Here is a 20004-nt window from a genome sequence, read left to right as displayed (position 1 = left end):
GAAGGGGGGGTCAGTATATGTATAGTATATAGAGGGGGGGTCAGTACATGTATAGTATATAGAGGAGGGGGCAGTACATGTATGGTATATAGAGGAGGGGGCAGTATATGTATAGTATATAGAGGGGGGTCAGTATATGTATAGTATATAGAGGGGGTGGGGGTCAGTATATGTATAGTATATAGAGGAGGTGGGGGTCAGTATATGTATAGTATATAGAGGGGGTGGGGGTCAGTATATGTATAGTATATAGAGGAGGTGGGGGTCAGTATATGTATAGTATATAGAGGGGGGGGTCAGTATATGTATAGTATATAGAGGGGGGGTCAGTATATGTATAGTATATAGAGGGGGGGGTCAGTATATGTATAGTATATAGAGGAGGGGTCAGTATATGTATAGTATATAGAGGAGGGGTCAGTATATGTATAGTATATAGAGGAGGGGTCAGTATATGTATAGTATATAGAGGAGGGGGTCAGTATATGTATAGTATATAGAGGAGGGGTCAGTATATGTATAGTATAGAGGGGGGGTCAGTATATGTATAGTATATAGAGGGGGGGTCAGTATATGTATAGTATATAGAGGGGGGGTCAGTATATGTATAGTATATAGAGGAGTGGTCAGTACATGTATGGTATATAGAGGAGGGGTCAGTATATGTATAGTATATAGAGGGGGGGGGGGTCAGTATATGTATAGTATATAGAGGGGTCAGTATATGTATAGTATATAGAAGGGGGGTCAGTATATGTATAGTATATAGAGGAGGGGGTCAGTATATGTATAGTATATAGAGGAGGGGGCAGTATATGTATAGTATATAGAGGGGGGGTCAGTATATGTATAGTATATAGAGGGGGGGTCAGTATATGTATAGTATATAGAGGGGGGGGTCAGTATATGTATAGTATATAGAGGAGGGGTCAGTATATGTATAGTATATAGAGGAGGGGTCAGTATATGTATGGTATATAGAGGGGGTGGGGGTCAGTATATGTATAGTATATAGAGGGGGTGGGGGTCAGTATATGTATAGTATATAGAAGGGGGGTCAGTATATGTATAGTATATAGAAGGGGGGTCAGTATATGTATAGTATATAGAGGAGGGGGTCAGTATATGTATAGTATATAGAGGAGGGGGCAGTATATGTATAGTATATAGAGGGGGGTCAGTATATGTATAGTATATAGAGGAGGGGGCAGTACATGTATAGTATATAGAGGAGGGGGCAGTACATGTATAGTATATAGAGGGGGGGTCAGTATATGTATAGTATATAGAGGGGGGGGGTCAGTATATGTATAGTATATAGAGGGGGGGGGTCAGTATATGTATAGTATATAGAGGAGGGGTCAGTATATGTATAGTATATAGAGGAGGGGTCAGTATATGTATAGTATATAGAGGGGGGGTCAGTATATGTATAGTATATAGAGGAGGGGTCAGTATATGTATAATATATAGAGGAGGGGTCAGTATATGTATAGTATATAGAGGGGGGGGTCAGTATATGTATAGTATATAGAGGAGTGGTCAGTATATGTATAGTATATAGAGGGGAGGGGGCAGTGTATGTATAGTATATAGAGGGGGGGGTCAGTATATGTATAGTATATAGAGGGGAGGGGGCAGTGTATGTATAGTATATAGAGGGGGGGTCAGTATATGTATAGTATATAGAGGGGGGGGTCAGTATATGTGTAGTATATAGAGGGGGGGGTCAGTATATGTATAGTATATAGAGGGGAGGGGGCAGTGTATGTATAGTATATAGAGGGGGGGGTCAGTATATGTATAGTATATAGAGGGGGGGTCAGTATATGTATAGTATATAGAGGGGGGGGTCAGTATATGTGTAGTATATAGAGGGGGGGGTCAGTATATGTATAGTATATAGAGGAGGGGTCAGTATATGTATAGTATATAGAGGGGGGGGGGTCAGTATATGTATAGTATATAGAGGGGAGGGGTCAGTATATGTATAGTATATAGAGGAGGGGTCAGTATATGTATAGTATATAGAGGGGGGGGGGGGTCAGTATATGTATAGTATATAGAGGGGGGGGTCAGTATATGTATAGTATATAGAGGGGGGGTCAGTATATGTATAGTATATAGGGGGGGGTCAGTATATGTGTAGTATATAGAGGGGGGGGGGGTCAGTATATGTATAGTATATAGAGGGGGGGTCAGTATATGTATAGTATATAGGGGGGGGGTCAGTATATGTATAGTATATAGAGGGGGGGTCAGTATATGTATAGTATATAGAGGGGGGGGGTCAGTATATGTATAGTATATAGAGGGGGGGTCAGTATATGTGTAGTATATAGAGGAGGGGGCAGTATTCTCACTATAGACGGTATAAGGCACAGTTCACATATAGTCGCGGCTCTCAGCACCACGGAGCTCCCGTCGGTAGGGAGGAGATGGGGGTTACGTACCTCTCGGTGCCCGGCTCTGTGTCGGTGTTGGGGCCGCTCTTGGTCTGGGCCCGGCGGCTCCACCTCGTCCTCTCAGCCGCTGAACCCGGCGGAGGCCGCCATCACCAGGCCGGGAAACCCCGCCCCCAAGATGACATCATCACGTCACCATCCGGCAACCACGCCTTATGCGCCCCCGCATTCCACAGCCAGCGCCTGTCACTCAGCCAGAACTCGCCGCCCACCACCCGCCTTTCAGACCAGTTACTCCGCCCACTAAATTCTAGTCATCACAAACCGCGCACTGCGTGACGAGACCCTTTTACCGTCTGCTGATGTGCCAGGTGTCTACTAGTTCGCCCCACCCACCGCAGTGACGTAACCGGTCAACAACGTGAGGGAAACTTAGCTACAAGACGCGAAGCGACCACGACTACTGTGGTGTGAGGAAAACTGAGGGAGAAAGAGTGAGGAGAACTGAGGTAGATGGAAACTGAGTAGAAGAAAGAGTGAGGAATACTAAGGAGAGTGGAACTGAGGTACACAGGATGTGAGGAGGAGAAAGTATGAGGAGAGAAGGGAGGTAGATAGAAACTGAAGAGGAGAAAGTGTGAGGAAAACTGAGGAGGAGAGAACTGAGGTAGAAACGATGTGAGGAGGAGAAAGTGTGAGGAAAACTGAGGAGAGGAGAGAACTGAGGTAGAAAGGATGTGAGGAGAAAGTGTGAGGAAAACTGAGGAGAGGAGAGAACTGAGGTAGAAAGGATGTGAGGAGAAAGTGTGAGGAAAACTGAGGAGAGAACTGAGGTAGAAAGGATGTGAGGAGAAAGTGAGGAAAACTGAGGAGAGAACTGAGGTAGAAAGGATGTGAGGAGGAGAAAGTGTGAGGAAAACTGAGGAGAGGAGAGAACTGAGGTAGAAAGGATGTGAGGAGGAGAAAGTGTGAGGAAAACTGAGGAGAGGAGAGAACTGAGGTAGAAACCATGTGAGGAGGAGAAAGTGTGAGGAAAACTGAGGAGAGGAGAGAACTGAGGTAGAAAGGATGTGAGGAGGAGAAAGTGTGAGGAAAACTGAGGAGAGGAGAGAACTGAGGTAGAAAGGATGTGAGGAGGAGAAAGTGTGAGGAAAACTGAGGAGAGGAGAGAACTGAGGTAGAAAGGATGTGAGGAGGAGAAAGTGTGAGGAAAACTGAGGAGAGGAGAGAACTGAGGTAGAAAGGATGTGAGGAGAAAGTGTGAGGAAAACTGAGGAGAGGAGAGAACTGAGGTAGAAAGGATGTGAGGAGGAGAAAGTGTGAGGAAAACTGAGGAGAGGAGAGAACTGAGGTAGAAAGGATGTGAGGAGAAAGTGTGAGGAAAACTGAGGAGAGAACTGAGGTAGAAAGGATGTGAGGAGGAGGAGAAAGTGTGAGGAAAACTGAGTAGAAGGAAGAGTGAGGAATACTAAGGAGAGGGGAACTGAGGTACACAGGATTTGAGGAGGAGAAAGTATGAGGAATAAACAGAGGTAGATAGAAACTGAGGAGAGGAGAAAGTGTGAGGAAAACTGAGGAGAGGAGAAAGTGTGAGGAGAAGCGAGGTAGAAAGGATGTGAGGAGGAGAATCATACACAGTGTGTGGGGGGATTATTCTTTCTGGTGCAGCATGTAGCAGTATTATTCTTTCTGGTGCAGCATGTAGCGGTATTATTCTTTCTGGTGCAGCATGTAGCAGTATTATTCTTTCTGGTGCAGCATGTAGCAGTATTATTCTTTCTGGTGCAGCATGTAGCAGTATTATTCTTTCTGGTGCAGCATGTAGCAGTATTATTCTTTCTGGTGCAGCATGTAGCAGTATTATTCTTTCTGGTGCAGCATGTAGCAGTATTATTTCTGGTGCAGCATGTAGCAGTATTATTTCTGGTGCAGCATGTAGCAGTATTATTTCTGGTGCAGCATGTAGCAGTATTATTTCTGGTGCAGCATGTAGCAGTATTATTTCTGGTGCAGCATATTGCAGTATTATTCTTTCTGGTGCAGCATGTAGCAGTATTATTCTTTCTGGTGCAGCATGTAGCAGTATTATTCTTTCTGGTGCAGCATGTAGCAGTTTTCTTTCTGGTGCAGCATGTTGCGGTATTCATATGTCAGTATTATATAAAGACTCTTTGGGGGCCACATTCCACAAGGTGTTCTTTCTGGTACAGCATGTAGCAGTATTATTTCTGGTGCAGCGTATTGCAGTATTATTCTTTCTGGTGCAGCATGTAGCAGTTTTCTTTCTGGTGCAGCATGTAGCAGTATTATTCCTGGTGCAGCATGTAGCGGTATTATTCCTTCTGATGCAGCGTATTGCTGTATTATTCTTTCTGGTGCAGCATGTAGCAGTATTATTCTTTCTGGTGTAGCATGTAGCAGTATTATTCTTTCTGGTGCAGCATGTAGCGGTATTATTCTTTCTGGTGCAGCATGTAGCGGTATTATTCTTTCTAGTGCAGTATGTAGCAGTATTATTCTTTCTGGTGCAGCGTATTGCTGTATTATTCTTTCTGGTGCAGCAGGTAGCGGTATTATTCTTTCTGGTGCAGCATGTAGCAGTATTATTCTTTCTGGTGCAGCATGTAGCGGTATTATTCTTTCTGGTGCAGCATGTAGCGGTATTATTCTTTCTGGTGTAGCATGTAGCAGTATTATTCTTTCTGGTGTAGCATGTAGCAGTATTATTCTTTCTGGTGTAGCATGTAGCAGTATTATTCTTTCTGGTGCAGCATGTAGCGGTATTATTCTTTCTGGTGCAGTATGTAGCAGTATTATTCTTTCTGGTGCAGCATGTAGCGGTATTATTCTTTCTGGTGCAGTATGTAGTGGTATTATTCTTTCTGGTGCAGCATGTAGCAGTATTATTCTTTCTGGTGCGGCATGTAGCAGTATTATTTCTGGTGCAGCATGTAGCAGTATTATTTCTGGTGCAGCATGTAGCAGTATTATTTCTGGTGCAGCATATTGCAGTATTATTCTTTCTGGTGCAGCATGTAGCAGTATTATTCTTTCTGGTGCAGCATGTAGCAGTATTATTCTTTCTGGTGCAGCATGTAGCAGTTTTCTTTCTGGTGCAGCATGTTGCGGTATTCATATGTCAGTATTATATAAAGACTCTTTGGGGGGCGACATACCACAAGGTGTTACGGTATTAACCCTTTTTCTCTAGCGGTTCCTGGATATTTTCACACTTTTTATGGAAATCTGGATTATAACAAAAGCCACATCAGCCTGTATACTTATATATTCTATCCCTATCACTTTAGGTTTGTGATTAAAAATATAAAGAAAAAAATGTCCTTAGTATAAAGTCTGTCGCCAGCGAAGCTGTATTCACAGTCTGATATGCTGACAACCTGTATGTTGCGGTGGTCGGAGGTTGTCAGCCAGCCGTTCTGTCATACGGTGATTTTACCGTCTTGTTTCTCCAGAGCTTAGAGAAGACGGAGCGGTGACCATGGAGGAATATGTCGGCATGGAAAGTGTTTCTCCTTTTATAGTGTAAGTGTATATATATATATATATAGTGTAGATCCACTACGCCTCCGGTCACAGGTTTATGAGGATACGCTGTATACTCATACTATAAAATCCTACAATGTTCTAACAACCATTCCATCATAATGATAGTATTACAGGCAGCACCAGTCATCTGGACAGTCCTCAGGCGGCTCTTACACACAGCGCTAATAGCCAATAAATTCACTGATTGCTGATCCTCACCTTTACACAGGCAGTAATAGCGGGCGACTGGCGAAGATTGCCGGACACTTATACAGGGATATGGTGGCCGTGTAGAGATTGCCCTATACAAACACACAGTGTTGATGCTGCTCCTATATTCTACACTGCAGAGTTATGTACAGCTCCATATAGCATATTATGGGTAGATGGGTGTTATATACTGGTATATGGAAGATGTTATATACACATATATAAGATGGACGGTATATACAAGTAAGTATGATGCTGTTATAGCTGTGTAAAACCCCCTTAATGTACCTGTATATAACTAGCATAAATACCTGTATACAGCCCCCATCATATATACCTTTAAGGGTACAAACACACACAGCATATACGCTATTTACTGCTGCAATACGCAGCAGATTAGATCTAAATAACTGAACACAGCATCAAATCTGCTGCGTATACGCTGTGTGTGTTTGTACCCTTATACAACATCCTTCATTTCCCAGTATATAACCTCATCTTGTAGGTGTATATATCAAGCATCATATATACCTGTATACAGCCCCTATCATATATATCTGTATATAACCCCCATCATGTAGCTGTATATAAAATGCATCATATATACACTACCGTTCAAAAGTTCTGGGTCACCCAAACAATTTTGTGTTTCCCATGAAAAGTCACACTTCTTCACCACCGTACGTTGTGAAATGAATAGAAAATAGAGACAAGACATTGACAAGGTTAGAAATAATGATTTGTATATGAAATAACATTGTTCTTACATCACACTTTGCTTCCGTCCCAGAATACTCCTTTTGCAGCAATTCCAGCATTGCACACCTTTGGCATTCTAGCTATTAGTCTGTTGGGGTAAGCTGGAGAAATTGCCCCCCAACCTTCTAGAAGCAGCTCCCACAAGTTGGATTGGTTGGATGGGCACTTCTGGCGTACCATACGGTCCAGCTGCTCCCACAACAGCTCAATGGGGTGGTGATCTGGTGACTGCGCTGGCCACTCCATTACCTAGGATAGAATACCAGCTGCTGCTTCTGCTGGAAATAGTTCTTGCACAATTTGGAGGTGTTTAGGGTCATTGTCCTGTTGTAGGATGAAATTGGCTCCAACCAAGCGCTGCCCACTGGGTATGGCATGGCGGTGCAGAGTGATGGCCTTCCTTATTCACAATCCCTTTTACCCTGTACAAATCTCCCACCTTACCAGCACCAACCCCAGACCATCACATGACCTCCACCATGTATAACAGATGGCGTCAGGCATTCTTCCAGCATCTTCTCATTTCTTCTGCGTCTCACAAACGTTCTTCTTTGTCATCCAAACTTGGATTCATCCGTCCACAACACTTTTTTCCAGTCTTCCTCTGTCCAATGTCTGTGTTCTTTTGCCCATCTTAATCTTTTTCTTTTATTGGCCAGTCTCAGATATGGCTTTTTCTTTGCCACTCTGCCCTGAAGGCCAAAATCCGGCAGCCGCCTCTTCACTGTAGATGGTGACACTGGTGTTTTGCGGGTACTATTTAATGAAGATGCCAGTTGGGGACCTCTGAGGCGTCTGTTTCTCAAACTAAAGACTCTAATGTGCTTATCTTCTTGCTTAGTTGTGCAACGCGGCCTCCCACTTCTTTTTCTACTCTGGTTAGAGCCTGTTTGTGCTGTCCTCTGAAGGGAGTAGTACACACCGTTGTAGGAAATCTTCAATTTCTTAGCTATAGCCTTCATTTCTAAGAACAAGAATAGACTGTCGAGTTTCAGATGAAAGTTCTCTTTTTCTGGCCATTTTGAGCGTTTAATTGACCCCACAAATGTGATGCTCCAGAAACACAATCTGCTCAAAGGAAGGTCAGTTTTGTAGCTTCTGTAACGAGCTAGACTGTTTTCAGATGTGTGAACATGATTGCACAAGGGTTTTCTAATCATCAATTATCCTTCTGAGCCAATGAGCAAACACATTGTACCATTAGAACACTGGAGTGATAGCTGCTGGAAATGGGCCTCTATACACCTATGTAGATATTGCACCAAAAACCAGACATTTGCAGCTAGAATAGTCATTTACCACATTAGCAATGGATAGAGTGGATTTCTTTAAAGGGAACCTGTCACCCCCCGTACCGGGGTGACAGGCTCCCGACCCCCCGTTAGAGACCCCTATACTTACCTCATCCCGCCGGGTCCCGCTTCTGGATTCGGTCGGGTCCCGGAGATCTCAGCCGCTGCAGCCCGGCGCGCGCGCTGAGAGATGAGTCCAACACCCATAGAGAATGACAGGAGAGTCCAGCGCTCCGTCATTCTCTATGAGCGTTGGACTCATCTGTCAGCGCGCGCGCCGGGCTGCAGCGGCTGAGATCTCCGGGACCCGACCGAATCCAGAAGCAGGACCCTGCGGGATGAGGTAAGTATAGGGGTCTCTAACGGGGGGTCGGGAGCCTGTCACCCCGGCACGGGGGGTGACAGGTTCCCTTTAAAGTTAAGACTATTTTAAAGTTATCTTCATTGAAAAGTACAGTGCTTTTCCTTCAAAAATAAGGACATTTCAATGTGACCCCAAACTTTTGAACGGTAGTGTACCTGTATATAACTCTCATCATATATACCTGTATATAGCACCATCATGTAGCTGTAAATAAAAAACATTATTTATAAGTATATACAACTCCCATCATGTAGTTGTATATGACAAGCATCATATATACCTGTATACAACGTCCTTCATTTCCCAGTATATAACCTCATCATGTAGCTGTATAGAAGAAGCATCATATATACCTGTATATAACCCCCATCACATATACCTTTATATAATTCCCATCCAGGGCCGGCTCCAGCTTTTTGTGGGCCCTTGGGCGACAGAGCCTCGGCGGGCCCCTTTGAGGAGCAAATCATGGAGAGACAGGCGAGGAAAGATTTGCAGCAGAAGAAACATGTGGCTGCTGCATATCTTTCTCCTCCTGTATCTCCTGATCTCTGCAGTAGTCAGGACTCTGGAGGAGTCAGACCCAGTCACAGGATTATATATATATATCATGCTGGTGCTGCTAGTTCTCTAGTATACAGCTCCTTCTGTGTGTGTGTGTGTGTGTATATACATACACACACACAGAGCAGGAGCTGTATACTAGAGAACTAGCAGCACCAGCATTATATATATATATATATATATATATATATATATATATATATATATATATATATATTTATTTATAATATGAACATGGTGAGACCTCTAGTTCTCCTATATTCAGGCCCTGCAGTGATATACAGTGTGTGTGTGTGTATATATATATATATATATATATATATATATACACACACACACACACTGTATATCACTGCAGGGCCTGAATATAGGAGAACTAGAGGTCTCACCATGTTCATATGATAGATAGGAGATAGGGAAATAGATAGATAGATAGATAGATAGATAGATAGATAGATAGGAGATAGATAGATAGATAGATAGATAGGAGATAGATAGATAGGAGATAGATAGGAGATAGATAGATAGATAGGAGATAGATAGGAGATAGATAGGAGATAGATAGATAGATAGATAGATAGATAGATAGATAGATAGGATATAGATAGATAGATAGATAGATAGATAGATAGATAGATAGATAGATAGGAGATAGATAGATAGGAGATAGATAGGAAATAGATAGATAGATAGATAGATAGGAGATAGATAGATAGATAGATAGATAGATAGATAGATAGATAGATAGATAGATAGGAAATAGATAGATAGATAGATAGATAGATAGGAGATAGATAGATAGATAGGAGATAGATAGATAGATAGATAGATAGATAGATAGATAGATAGGAGATAGATAGATAGATAGATAGATAGATAGGAGATAGATAGATAGGAGATAGATAGATAGATAGATAGATAGATAGATAGATAGATAGATAGATAGGAGATAGATAGATAGGAGATAGATAGATAGATAGATAGATAGATAGATAGATAGGAGATAGATAGATAGATAGATAGATAGATAGATAGATAGATAGGAGATAGATAGATAGATAGATAGATAGATAGATAGGAGATAGATAGATAGATAGATAGATAGATAGATAGATAGATAGGAGATAGATAGATAGATAGATAGGAGATAGATAGATAGATAGATAGATAGATAGGAGATAGATAGGAGATAGATAGATAGGAGATAGATAGATAGGAGATAGATAGGAGATAGATAGATAGATAGATAGATAGATAGATAGATAGATAGATAGATAGATAGATAGGAGATAGATAGATAGATAGATAGGAGATAACTAGATAGGAGATAGATAGATAGATAGATAGGAGATAACTAGATATCTGTATCTATCTATCTATCTATCTATCTATCTATCTATCTATCTATCTGTTTTGTGTATAGAGGTCCTGCTGTAATATATATATATATCCTGCTGTAATAGATATAGATATATTACAGCAGGACCTCTATACACAAAACAAGTAGAAGAACCAGCACATACAGGACACTTAGTTTGCAGAGCCTACCTGCTGCCCTCAGGTCATGTGTCCGATCACATGACCCGTGACATCATCAAAGGTCCTTCAGACTCACAGGTCCTCTTTCCTACTCGGCTGTAGGGAAGATTTGTGATGGAAGACAGGTGCTCGGGGGCCCCAGTATGGATCGGCGGGCCCCTAACTGTCACATGCGGCCTCTAGGGGCCCAGTCCCCTTTGTTACTACACTTTTTTTTCTTTTTTACTAACAAAAAAAATGTAGTAACAAACGGGAGTGGGCCCCTAGAGGAGCTGGGGGCCCCGGCATTTGCCCTACTTAGCCGGGTGCTGACGCCGGCCCTGTTCCCATCATACAGTTGTGCTCAGAAGTTTACATACTCCGGAAGAATTTTTGCTTTTTTGTGCTTTTTTGAATATATATATGAATGATAACACAAAAAATCTCCCCAGAGAGGCTCAATGATACTGAGGTCAGGAGACTGAGATGGCCGCTCCAGAACCTTCACTTTCTTCTGCTGTAGCCAATGACAGGTCGACTTGTCCTTGTGTTTTGGATCATTGTCATGTTGAAACATCCCAGTACGTCCCATGTGCAGCTTCCGGGCTGATGAGTGCACATTTGCCTCCATTATTTGCTGATAACCAGCTGCATTCATCTTTCCTTCATCTTTGACGAAGTTGTGGTCAAAAAGTTGGATTTTGGTCTCATCACTCCAAATAACCTTGTTCCAGAAGTTTTGCAGCTTGTCTCTGTTATGGATACCTTGTGGTATTTGCACAGTAATGGCTTCTTCTGGTCACTCCACCATGCTGCCCATTTTCCTTCTTTGCCTTCTTATTGTGCATCCTGAAGCAGCTGCCCTGGTAGTTTCCAGAGCCCTGGATTTCAGCTGATGTTACCGTATTTTACGGCATATAAGACGGCTTTTTAACCCCGAAAAATCTTGTCAGAAGTCAGGGGTCATCTTATACGCCGGGTATGGTTGCCCCATACGGTGGGGGGGCTCAAATATGGCCCGCATCCTCACCGTATGGGGCGACCATTTAAAAAAAACAAAAAAAAAACAGTTAACTCACCTGGGCCCGTTCCTGGCCTCTGTGCTTCTTCTTCTCCGCTCCTGTTCCAGGGGCAGCCAGTGTGACGTACACTGACTGCGTCGGGGATGCCCGAAGCTCGGCAGAATAACAGCGGCTTTGGGTACTTCCGGAGTCTCCCAATGCCTGTGTCATTCTTCCGAAGCTCTCCCGAGCAGCTGAGCGTCTAATCGGAGACACTGGCTGCGCTGGGAGCGGAGAAGAGGACGCGCTGAGGTCGGGAACGGGCCCACGTGCGTTAACTGTTTGTTGTTTTATTAATTTAGCTGCAGTTAACCCCTGCCTGACCTCAGCAGGACATTTCCCAGCGTATAAGGCGAACCCCTGACAATCTCTTTAAAAGTCAGGGGTCGTCTTATACGACCAGTCGCCTTATACGCTGGAAAATACGGTATTTGTGGGTTTTTCTTCGCATCCCAAACAATTTTCCTGGTCGTTGTGGCTGAATTTTTTAAGAATATTAAGAACTGGGGGATGGGGATCAGGGTCATTTGGATGTTTTTGGTTGTCATTATGATATAAAATCATGGTGTTCAACCACGGGTGTTTCTTTTTGTACACCTGTCGCAAAAGCCATCTTTCTCAAAGGCAGGTGGTGATAAAGATATTTATTAGTTTTACCACTAAATGTCAGTATTTTGTATGAAAGCTTTTATTTACTGTACAGCTGTAGTTACCAAAGGGTTACTGTACCTTCTATATTATGTATTTTGTTCTCCAATGGAGGTACTCTTTCTGTCTAACCTATCCCTTTCTTTCTCTTCTTACACGCATTCTTCTCCTCCACTCACAGGGCTCCATACACACCCCTGTCGGAAGTAGTCACTTGGTGGAAGGAAGTATAGCTCAGTTACCCTCTCGTGGGAGGAAGACACGCAGAATAGTCCAGTCCAGCTGTGTTGGAGAGTCAGAGACCCACGTGTATGGAGCAACTAGAGATACTCCACTTTAGTGTAACTATCCTTACTATGCAGTTTTAGATGCTACAAGGAGGACAAGTCAGGGATCAATCCCAGTCCACGCTGAGAAACACTCTACACAGTGCAGGGCAGTATCCTAGCTACAGAGGAACCGACCCAAATAGAGCAAAGCAACTGTAACAGAGGTTGCCCTCAGACACTTAGCTTCGCCCAGGTAACCCACAACTGGGGCTTGTGTCACCCTAGTAGGACGGGTCCCCTGTCACTGTAGGGCTGAAGGTGGTCAGACTACAGTCAAAACACGGGCACAAGTATTCTTATCTCTAAAAGTTCCGGCAGAGCACACAACTACCTTGGATTGGGACCCCCTCAGCAAACTGATCTCCTCTTCACTGCTCAACTCTAAAATCTACAAGTCCCGCTACATCTACCTCTACATCTACTGTACAGTAAAGCTGTTACATTTATTTTACTAAGACTGAGTCATTATTACACCAGCACCTATACATATCCCCTACACCCCTTGGGTAATTTTCCCCTTATTGTGGGTGGCGGTACCGATAATCCGGGTGGATCATTTTCCACAGGAGCCCAAGGCACCCATCACAGCCCGGCAGGTCACCGACCATTGGGGAACAGTACACACCGGCCAGATGTAAAACAGGTACCAACATCACACCTGTGTGCTGGACTAGCACTGGTGTCACGACATCACTGGCCGAGGACTGCACAACAAACAGTGCCAGATGACAACACCACACCGTGAGAAAACACGGTAGTGTGACAATAAATGGCGTCACCCAACCACTGACCATGAGGGGGGGGGGGGGGCAGAGTTTCTGTCTTATCATTCATATTCTCTGGAAAAAAGTGACAAGAAAGTAAAAATTCTGCTGGGGTATGTAAACTTTTGAGCGCCTGTATATCATACCCATTATGTAGCTGTATATAAAAAACAGCATATACAGTATACCTGTGTATATAATGAATATTCTTTACAAGTATAGTGGATGGGGGTTATATATCCAGGTATATGATACAATTTCATTCAGAGCTGTGATCAGGAAAATCTGACACTTTATGTCCTCGGATAGAATCATAATCCTGGGTCCTACCTCTTTGCTATGACCCCCATCCTATATACTCATATATGACTCTCATCCTATATACCCATATATGGCCCTCATCCTATATACCCATATATGGCCCTCATCCTATATACCCATATATGGCCCTCATCCTATATACCCATATATGACCCCCATCCTATATACCCATTTATGACCCCCATCCTATATACCCATATATGACCCTTATCCTATATACCCATATATGACCCTCATCCTATATACCCATATATGACCCCCATCCTATATACCTATATATGACCCTCATCCTATATACCCATATATGGCCCTCATCCTATATACCCATATATGACCCCCATCCTATATACCCATATATGACCCCCATCCTATATACCCATATATGGCCCTCATCCTATATACCCATATATGACCCTCATCCTATATACCCATATATGGCCCTCATCCTATATACCCATATATGGCCCTCATGCTATATACCCATATATGACCCCCATCCTATATACCCATATATGACCCCCATCCTATATACCCATATATGGCCCTCATCCTATATACCCATATATGACCCCCATCCTATATACCCATATATGTCCCTCATCCTATATACCCATATATGACCCCCATCCTATATACCCATATATGACCCCCATCCTATATACCCATATATGACCCTCATCCTATATACCCATATATGACCCTCATCCTATATACCCATATATGGCCCTCATCCTATATACCCATATATGACCCTCATCCTATATACCCATATATGACCCCTATCCTATATACCTATATATGGCCCTCATCCTATATACCCATATATGGCCCTCATCCTGTATACCCATATATGACCCCCATCCTATATACCCATATATGACCCCTATCCTATATACCCATATATGACCCCCATCCTATATACCCATATATGGCCCCCATCCTATATACCCACATATGACCCCCATCCTATATACCCATATATGGCCCTCATCCTATATACCCATATATGGCCGTCATCCTATATACCCATATATGGCCCTCATCCTATATACCCATATATGGCCCTCATCCTGTATACCCATATATGGCCCCCATCCTATATACCCACATATGACCCCCATCCTATATACCCATATATGGCCCTCATCCTATATACCCATATATGACCCCTATCCTATATACCCATATATGACCCTCATCCTATATACCCATATATGGCCCTCATCCTATATACCCATATATGGCCGTCATCCTATATACCCACATATGACCCCCATCCTATATACCCATATATGGCCCTCATCCTATATACCCATATATGACCCCTATCCTATATACCCATATATGACCCTCATCCTATATACCCATATATGGCCCTCATCCTATATACCCATATATGACCCCCATCCTATATAGCCATATATGAGCCCCATCCTATATACCCATATATGACCCCCATCCTATATACCCATATATGGCCCTCATCCTATATACCCATATATGACCCCCATCCTATATACCCACATATGACCCCCATCCTATATACCCATATATGACCCCCATCCTATATACCCATATATGACCCCCATCCTATATACCCATATATGACCCTCATCCTATATACCCATATATGGCCGTCATCCTATATACCCATATATGACCCCCATCCTATATACCCATATATGGCCCTCATCCTATATACCCATATATGACCCCCATCCTATATACCCACATATGACCCCCATCCTATATACCCACATATGACCCCCATCCTATATACCCATATATGACCCCCATCCTATATACCCATATATGACCCTCATCCTATATACCCATATATGGCCGTCATCCTATATACCCATATATGACCCCCATCCTATATACCCATATATGAGCCCCATCCTATATACCCATATATGAGCCCCATCCTATATACCCATATATGAGCCCCATCCTATATACCCATATATGACCCCCATCCTATATACCCACATATGACCCCCATCCTATATACCCACATATGACCCCCATCCTATATACCCATATATGACCCCCATCCTATATACCCATATATGACCCCCATCCTATATACCCATATATGGCCCTCATCCTATATACCCATATATGACCCCCATCCTATATACCCATATATGACCCTCATCCTATATACCCATATATGACCCTCATCCTATATACCCATATATGACCCCCATCCTATATACCTGTAAATAATATGCACTGATAAATCTCAGAGTCTACAGCGCTCATCATCATACTCATGTCAGAATTTCATTCAAGTGATACAGTCCCTTTAAAGAGAGAGGAGCAGATGTCACCTGACAAGATGCGATACCTACCCCGTACCATGTCGCACCACTATCGTTGTTTTATGCCACCACAGACGTTCCCGGGTGGCCACACGTCATGTCCCTGAACCCATCTACGCTCATTCACCATTGATCAACCCAGAGAAGCGCTACGGTCCTGAGTTCTTTGATCGGCTTGTGAGACAACCCAGGTAAGTGACTGCCTGTCATCTGGCTATTGTAGTCTGGTCGGCCTTCTCTCCAACACTATCCTGTCTGTCACCTCCTTACCTCCTCATTCTTCTATTCGTAGTGCCAGTCACGCTGCTGGAGTCCCTGGCTGGGTAAGTCTCTTATACAGCGAGTACTGGACAGTGCTGAATGGTGTAATCCAGGGGTTTATGTTACTGCAGCCAGGGATTGGTGGGAGTAGGAAGGTCCTGCTCCGAGTATCCTCAAGAGATGAGCAAGAACCCGAGCAGGACCAGCAGGAGGTTACATTACATTACGCAATCTCATCTGCAAAAACAACATGTCCTAGTGGGGACCCGTTTTTTTTCTTTTTTTATGGATTCACCGATAGAAATCAATAGGATCCGCTATTTTGTACAGATTGTAACCTTTTGGTATCCGTATCGTCTGCAAAAAATGCAATTCTGCAATGGGCAAACTGGTTGCATCTTTTTTTTAACCTGATAAAAAAATATGCAGATTGCAGATGCACTATGGATGTACAATGCGTATTTGTTTTAGCCGATTGCAAATGTTCATAGCGGAAAGAATAAACGGGCCAGAAGAAAACACTAAGGGGGAGATTTATCAGAATGGTGTAAGGTAGAATTGGCCCAGTCGCCCCTAGCAACCAAAAGGTGGAATCTGATTGGTTGCTAGGGGCGACTGGGCAAGTTCTACTTTACACCAGTGTGTGCATAAGGCCTGAAGCTTCATTCACACCTCACTATATTCTTGTGGATCCACATTTTTTGTGAGTGTCCCATAGACTTCTATTGGTGTGTCTGTGCCGCTATTACGTTCCACACTAGGACATTTTTGCGGATGTGTGAATAGTCACATAGAAAACAGTGGAATCCACAATTCCGGACAAATTTTGCAAACGTGTGTATGAGGCCTTAAGGATTTGGTAGATGACCGTCTTTTGTGCTCAAAGGGTGACTACAAACAGATTCTGCTGCTCGTCCCCGAACAACGGATTCCCAGCGGAGTTATCTGCCACATTTACTCTGTGTGCATATACCCTAAGGGTACAAACACACACGGCATATACGCTGCGTATTTACTGCTGCGATACGCAGCAGATTAGATCTAAATAACTGAACACAGCATCAAATCTGCACCACCAAATCTGCTGCGTATACGGTGTGGGGGTTTGCACCCTTATAGTAGGAATATCAATGAACACAAACCAAGTCCATGTAATGAAAAACCCTGTCAAGCTATTTTGCTTCTACAGTTAGTATTGGTGCTACCCATTGTAGTTACCGCGGATTCGGCTAAGGTGTGTGGGGCTATCCCGAACATTCCCCGACAAATTATGTCAGTGGTGATAAGGGCTGGGCGGGATGGAAAATCACAGCCGACCCCTTTGTTCAGAGAGAAATAAGCCGCAATGGGAGCATTCTTACTGCAGATTACCCCTCCCCATAGGAAAAAACAGGAAAACTCGGCCATGCCAGCCATTCCCAAGTGTGGGGAGAACAGGTGGAGATATAACGATTGATCGTCTGTCAGTTATTGAAGGTGTGTGGTCAAACAAAATAAAATAGGAGAAAACAGGTCTTGTATGTGTGTTATAAATATGCCTTCTTTCTGTGGGGGGTTAGAGTCCTACACTCCTCATTATGGGGGCACTTTATGTACATAGACCCCAATAGGCGTGCCCATCCCATCCACTCCACACAGACCACCTATATAGCCTATATGTAGCCTCTGATATCCGGAGAGGACTCCTTATCCATTGGGGTCTGGGATCTCTCCAGTCTCAGTCTAACTATTAATTTCACAACATGACAGTAATGGAGAAATATTCCCAGCTCTAATAGTAACAGATGGGATGTAAACCTGTGTTTGCCCATATCTACTCATTGTTCTTGTTGTCTTTGTCGGACTCTTTAAGGTGTCCAGTTACCAAACAAGGGTGACAGATGGTAAATTGGACAAGGCACCACCGCCACTCCTGGAGACACTACCGCCTCCATCTGAACTGTTTAGAAGGAAGAAAAAGAAGACGTCTTTGGCTGATAGACGTTTCACGTCTGTGGAGAACCACATAGAGGAGCTGTGGAAGAAGCAGAGCAGCATTGACCAGTCAGTGGTAGATCGTGTAGTCATCTGGCATTGTTCTTTAGGTTAATGCCCATTACACCCACAGACATGACACCCTGAGAGGTCACTGAGAGTAATGTTATTGTCCCTTGTTCTGCCTGTAGCCCAGACAGGGGTCGTACAATATTTCTCCATCTTCCCCAGTGTCTTTCACTGCTCTGTGGATCCATACATTAGCCATGATATGGATTGTGTCTCCTTTGGGGTCATCACTCCTGCTCAGCTCTATACAGCACATCTCATATTGATCTGGGGAGGGGGTCGGCCTCGCTTGTCCTTGGATGGTGTGCGGCTGTGCTGACTCCAGCGTTACCAGTGATTTATTACATCTAACGTCCCAGTCTCAGAACTTAATCAGGAAATACAAATGAAATGTCTTCATCTCACTGATCATTACTGCAGTTCATTACCTGCATTACCTCTAAGTGCTTAATTCCAGATAATAAATCATCGCTGCCCATCCCCCGCTTGTGAATTCTTAGCATGGCCTTACATCTTCGGAACATCGGAAGTCATCTGTGAGTTTACTAGTTTCCCATTAGTGGAGCACATAAACCCTTTAAGAAGCCCATACACAGTAGTGAAAAGTCGCCTGAAGCCGCTGAGGGGTGGCCTCCTGGCTCTCCTCCCTAAAACATCATGTCAAGGGAGAAAAGGACTTCAACTGCTCAGCCCATTTGTATTCTGGGGGATAAGACACGTCCAGAGCTGTCTGGCAGCGGCTCACCTCCTCTCTCCCAATTTACAACACACGAATGCTCGACCATGACATCACAAGCAGCACAGGACAGTATGACATCACAAGCAGCACAAGACACCATGACATCACAAACAGCATAGGACAGTATGACATCCCAAGCAGAACAGGCCAGTATGACATCACAAGCAGCACAGGACACCGTGACATCACAAGCAGCACAGGACACCATGACATCACAAGCATCACAGGACACCATGACATCACAAGCAGCACAGGACACCATGACATCACAAGCAGCACAGGACACCGTGACATCACAAGCAGCACAGGACACCGTGACATCACAAGCAGCACAGGACACTATGACATCACAAACAACACAGGCCAGTATGACATCACAAGCAGCACAGGCCAGTATGACATCACAAGCAGCCCAGGACATCACAAGCAGCACAGGACACCGTGACATCACAAGCAGCACAGGACACTATGACATCACAAGCAGCACAGGACACTATGACATCACAAGCAGCTCTGTGTCTGTCAGGTGATCACTGTTCCTCTCAGAGCCTTTCTCTCAGGGGTGTTCGCCCCATGACCCCTTTTTTCAACCCAGGCATCGCTCACCACTTCTTTGATTGGGTGATATGATTGATATGTTTTTTTTCTTTGTGCAGTTCTCTTTCTCATCTTCTTCAGATATTGTGATATATATATATTTTTATGTTTTTTTTTTTTATTTTCTTTTTGTGTATCTGTGGGGTTTATAAGACAATAATTTATACCTGAATTATTTGGATATACTATTCACTTGATACAGATTATCTCCATCTTTCCACTGTATGATATTGGTGTTTCCAGTCATTTGTTTTAG

The 20004-nt window shown here is 43.5% G+C and overlaps 1 protein-coding gene across 1 annotated transcript in view; it reads left to right on the top strand.

The window, feature by feature from the left end:
- Positions 1-20004, top strand: part of INCA1 (inhibitor of CDK, cyclin A1 interacting protein 1) — a 51544-nt gene that overhangs the window by 252 nt on the left and 31288 nt on the right. The window contains exons 2-6 of the mRNA XM_069963450.1: positions 5886-5948; positions 12549-12676; positions 16183-16299; positions 16401-16431; positions 18222-18412. Of these exons, the coding sequence (XP_069819551.1) occupies positions 5886-5948; positions 12549-12676; positions 16183-16299; positions 16401-16431; positions 18222-18412 (530 nt within the window). The remainder of the gene's footprint in view (positions 1-5885; positions 5949-12548; positions 12677-16182; positions 16300-16400; positions 16432-18221; positions 18413-20004) is intronic.

The sequence above is a fragment of the Dendropsophus ebraccatus genome, chromosome 1 (assembly GCF_027789765.1).
Source record: "Dendropsophus ebraccatus isolate aDenEbr1 chromosome 1, aDenEbr1.pat, whole genome shotgun sequence".
In the NCBI taxonomy this organism is placed as follows: domain Eukaryota; kingdom Metazoa; phylum Chordata; class Amphibia; order Anura; family Hylidae; genus Dendropsophus; species Dendropsophus ebraccatus.
This window is presented reverse-complemented; position numbering and strand designations above follow the sequence as displayed.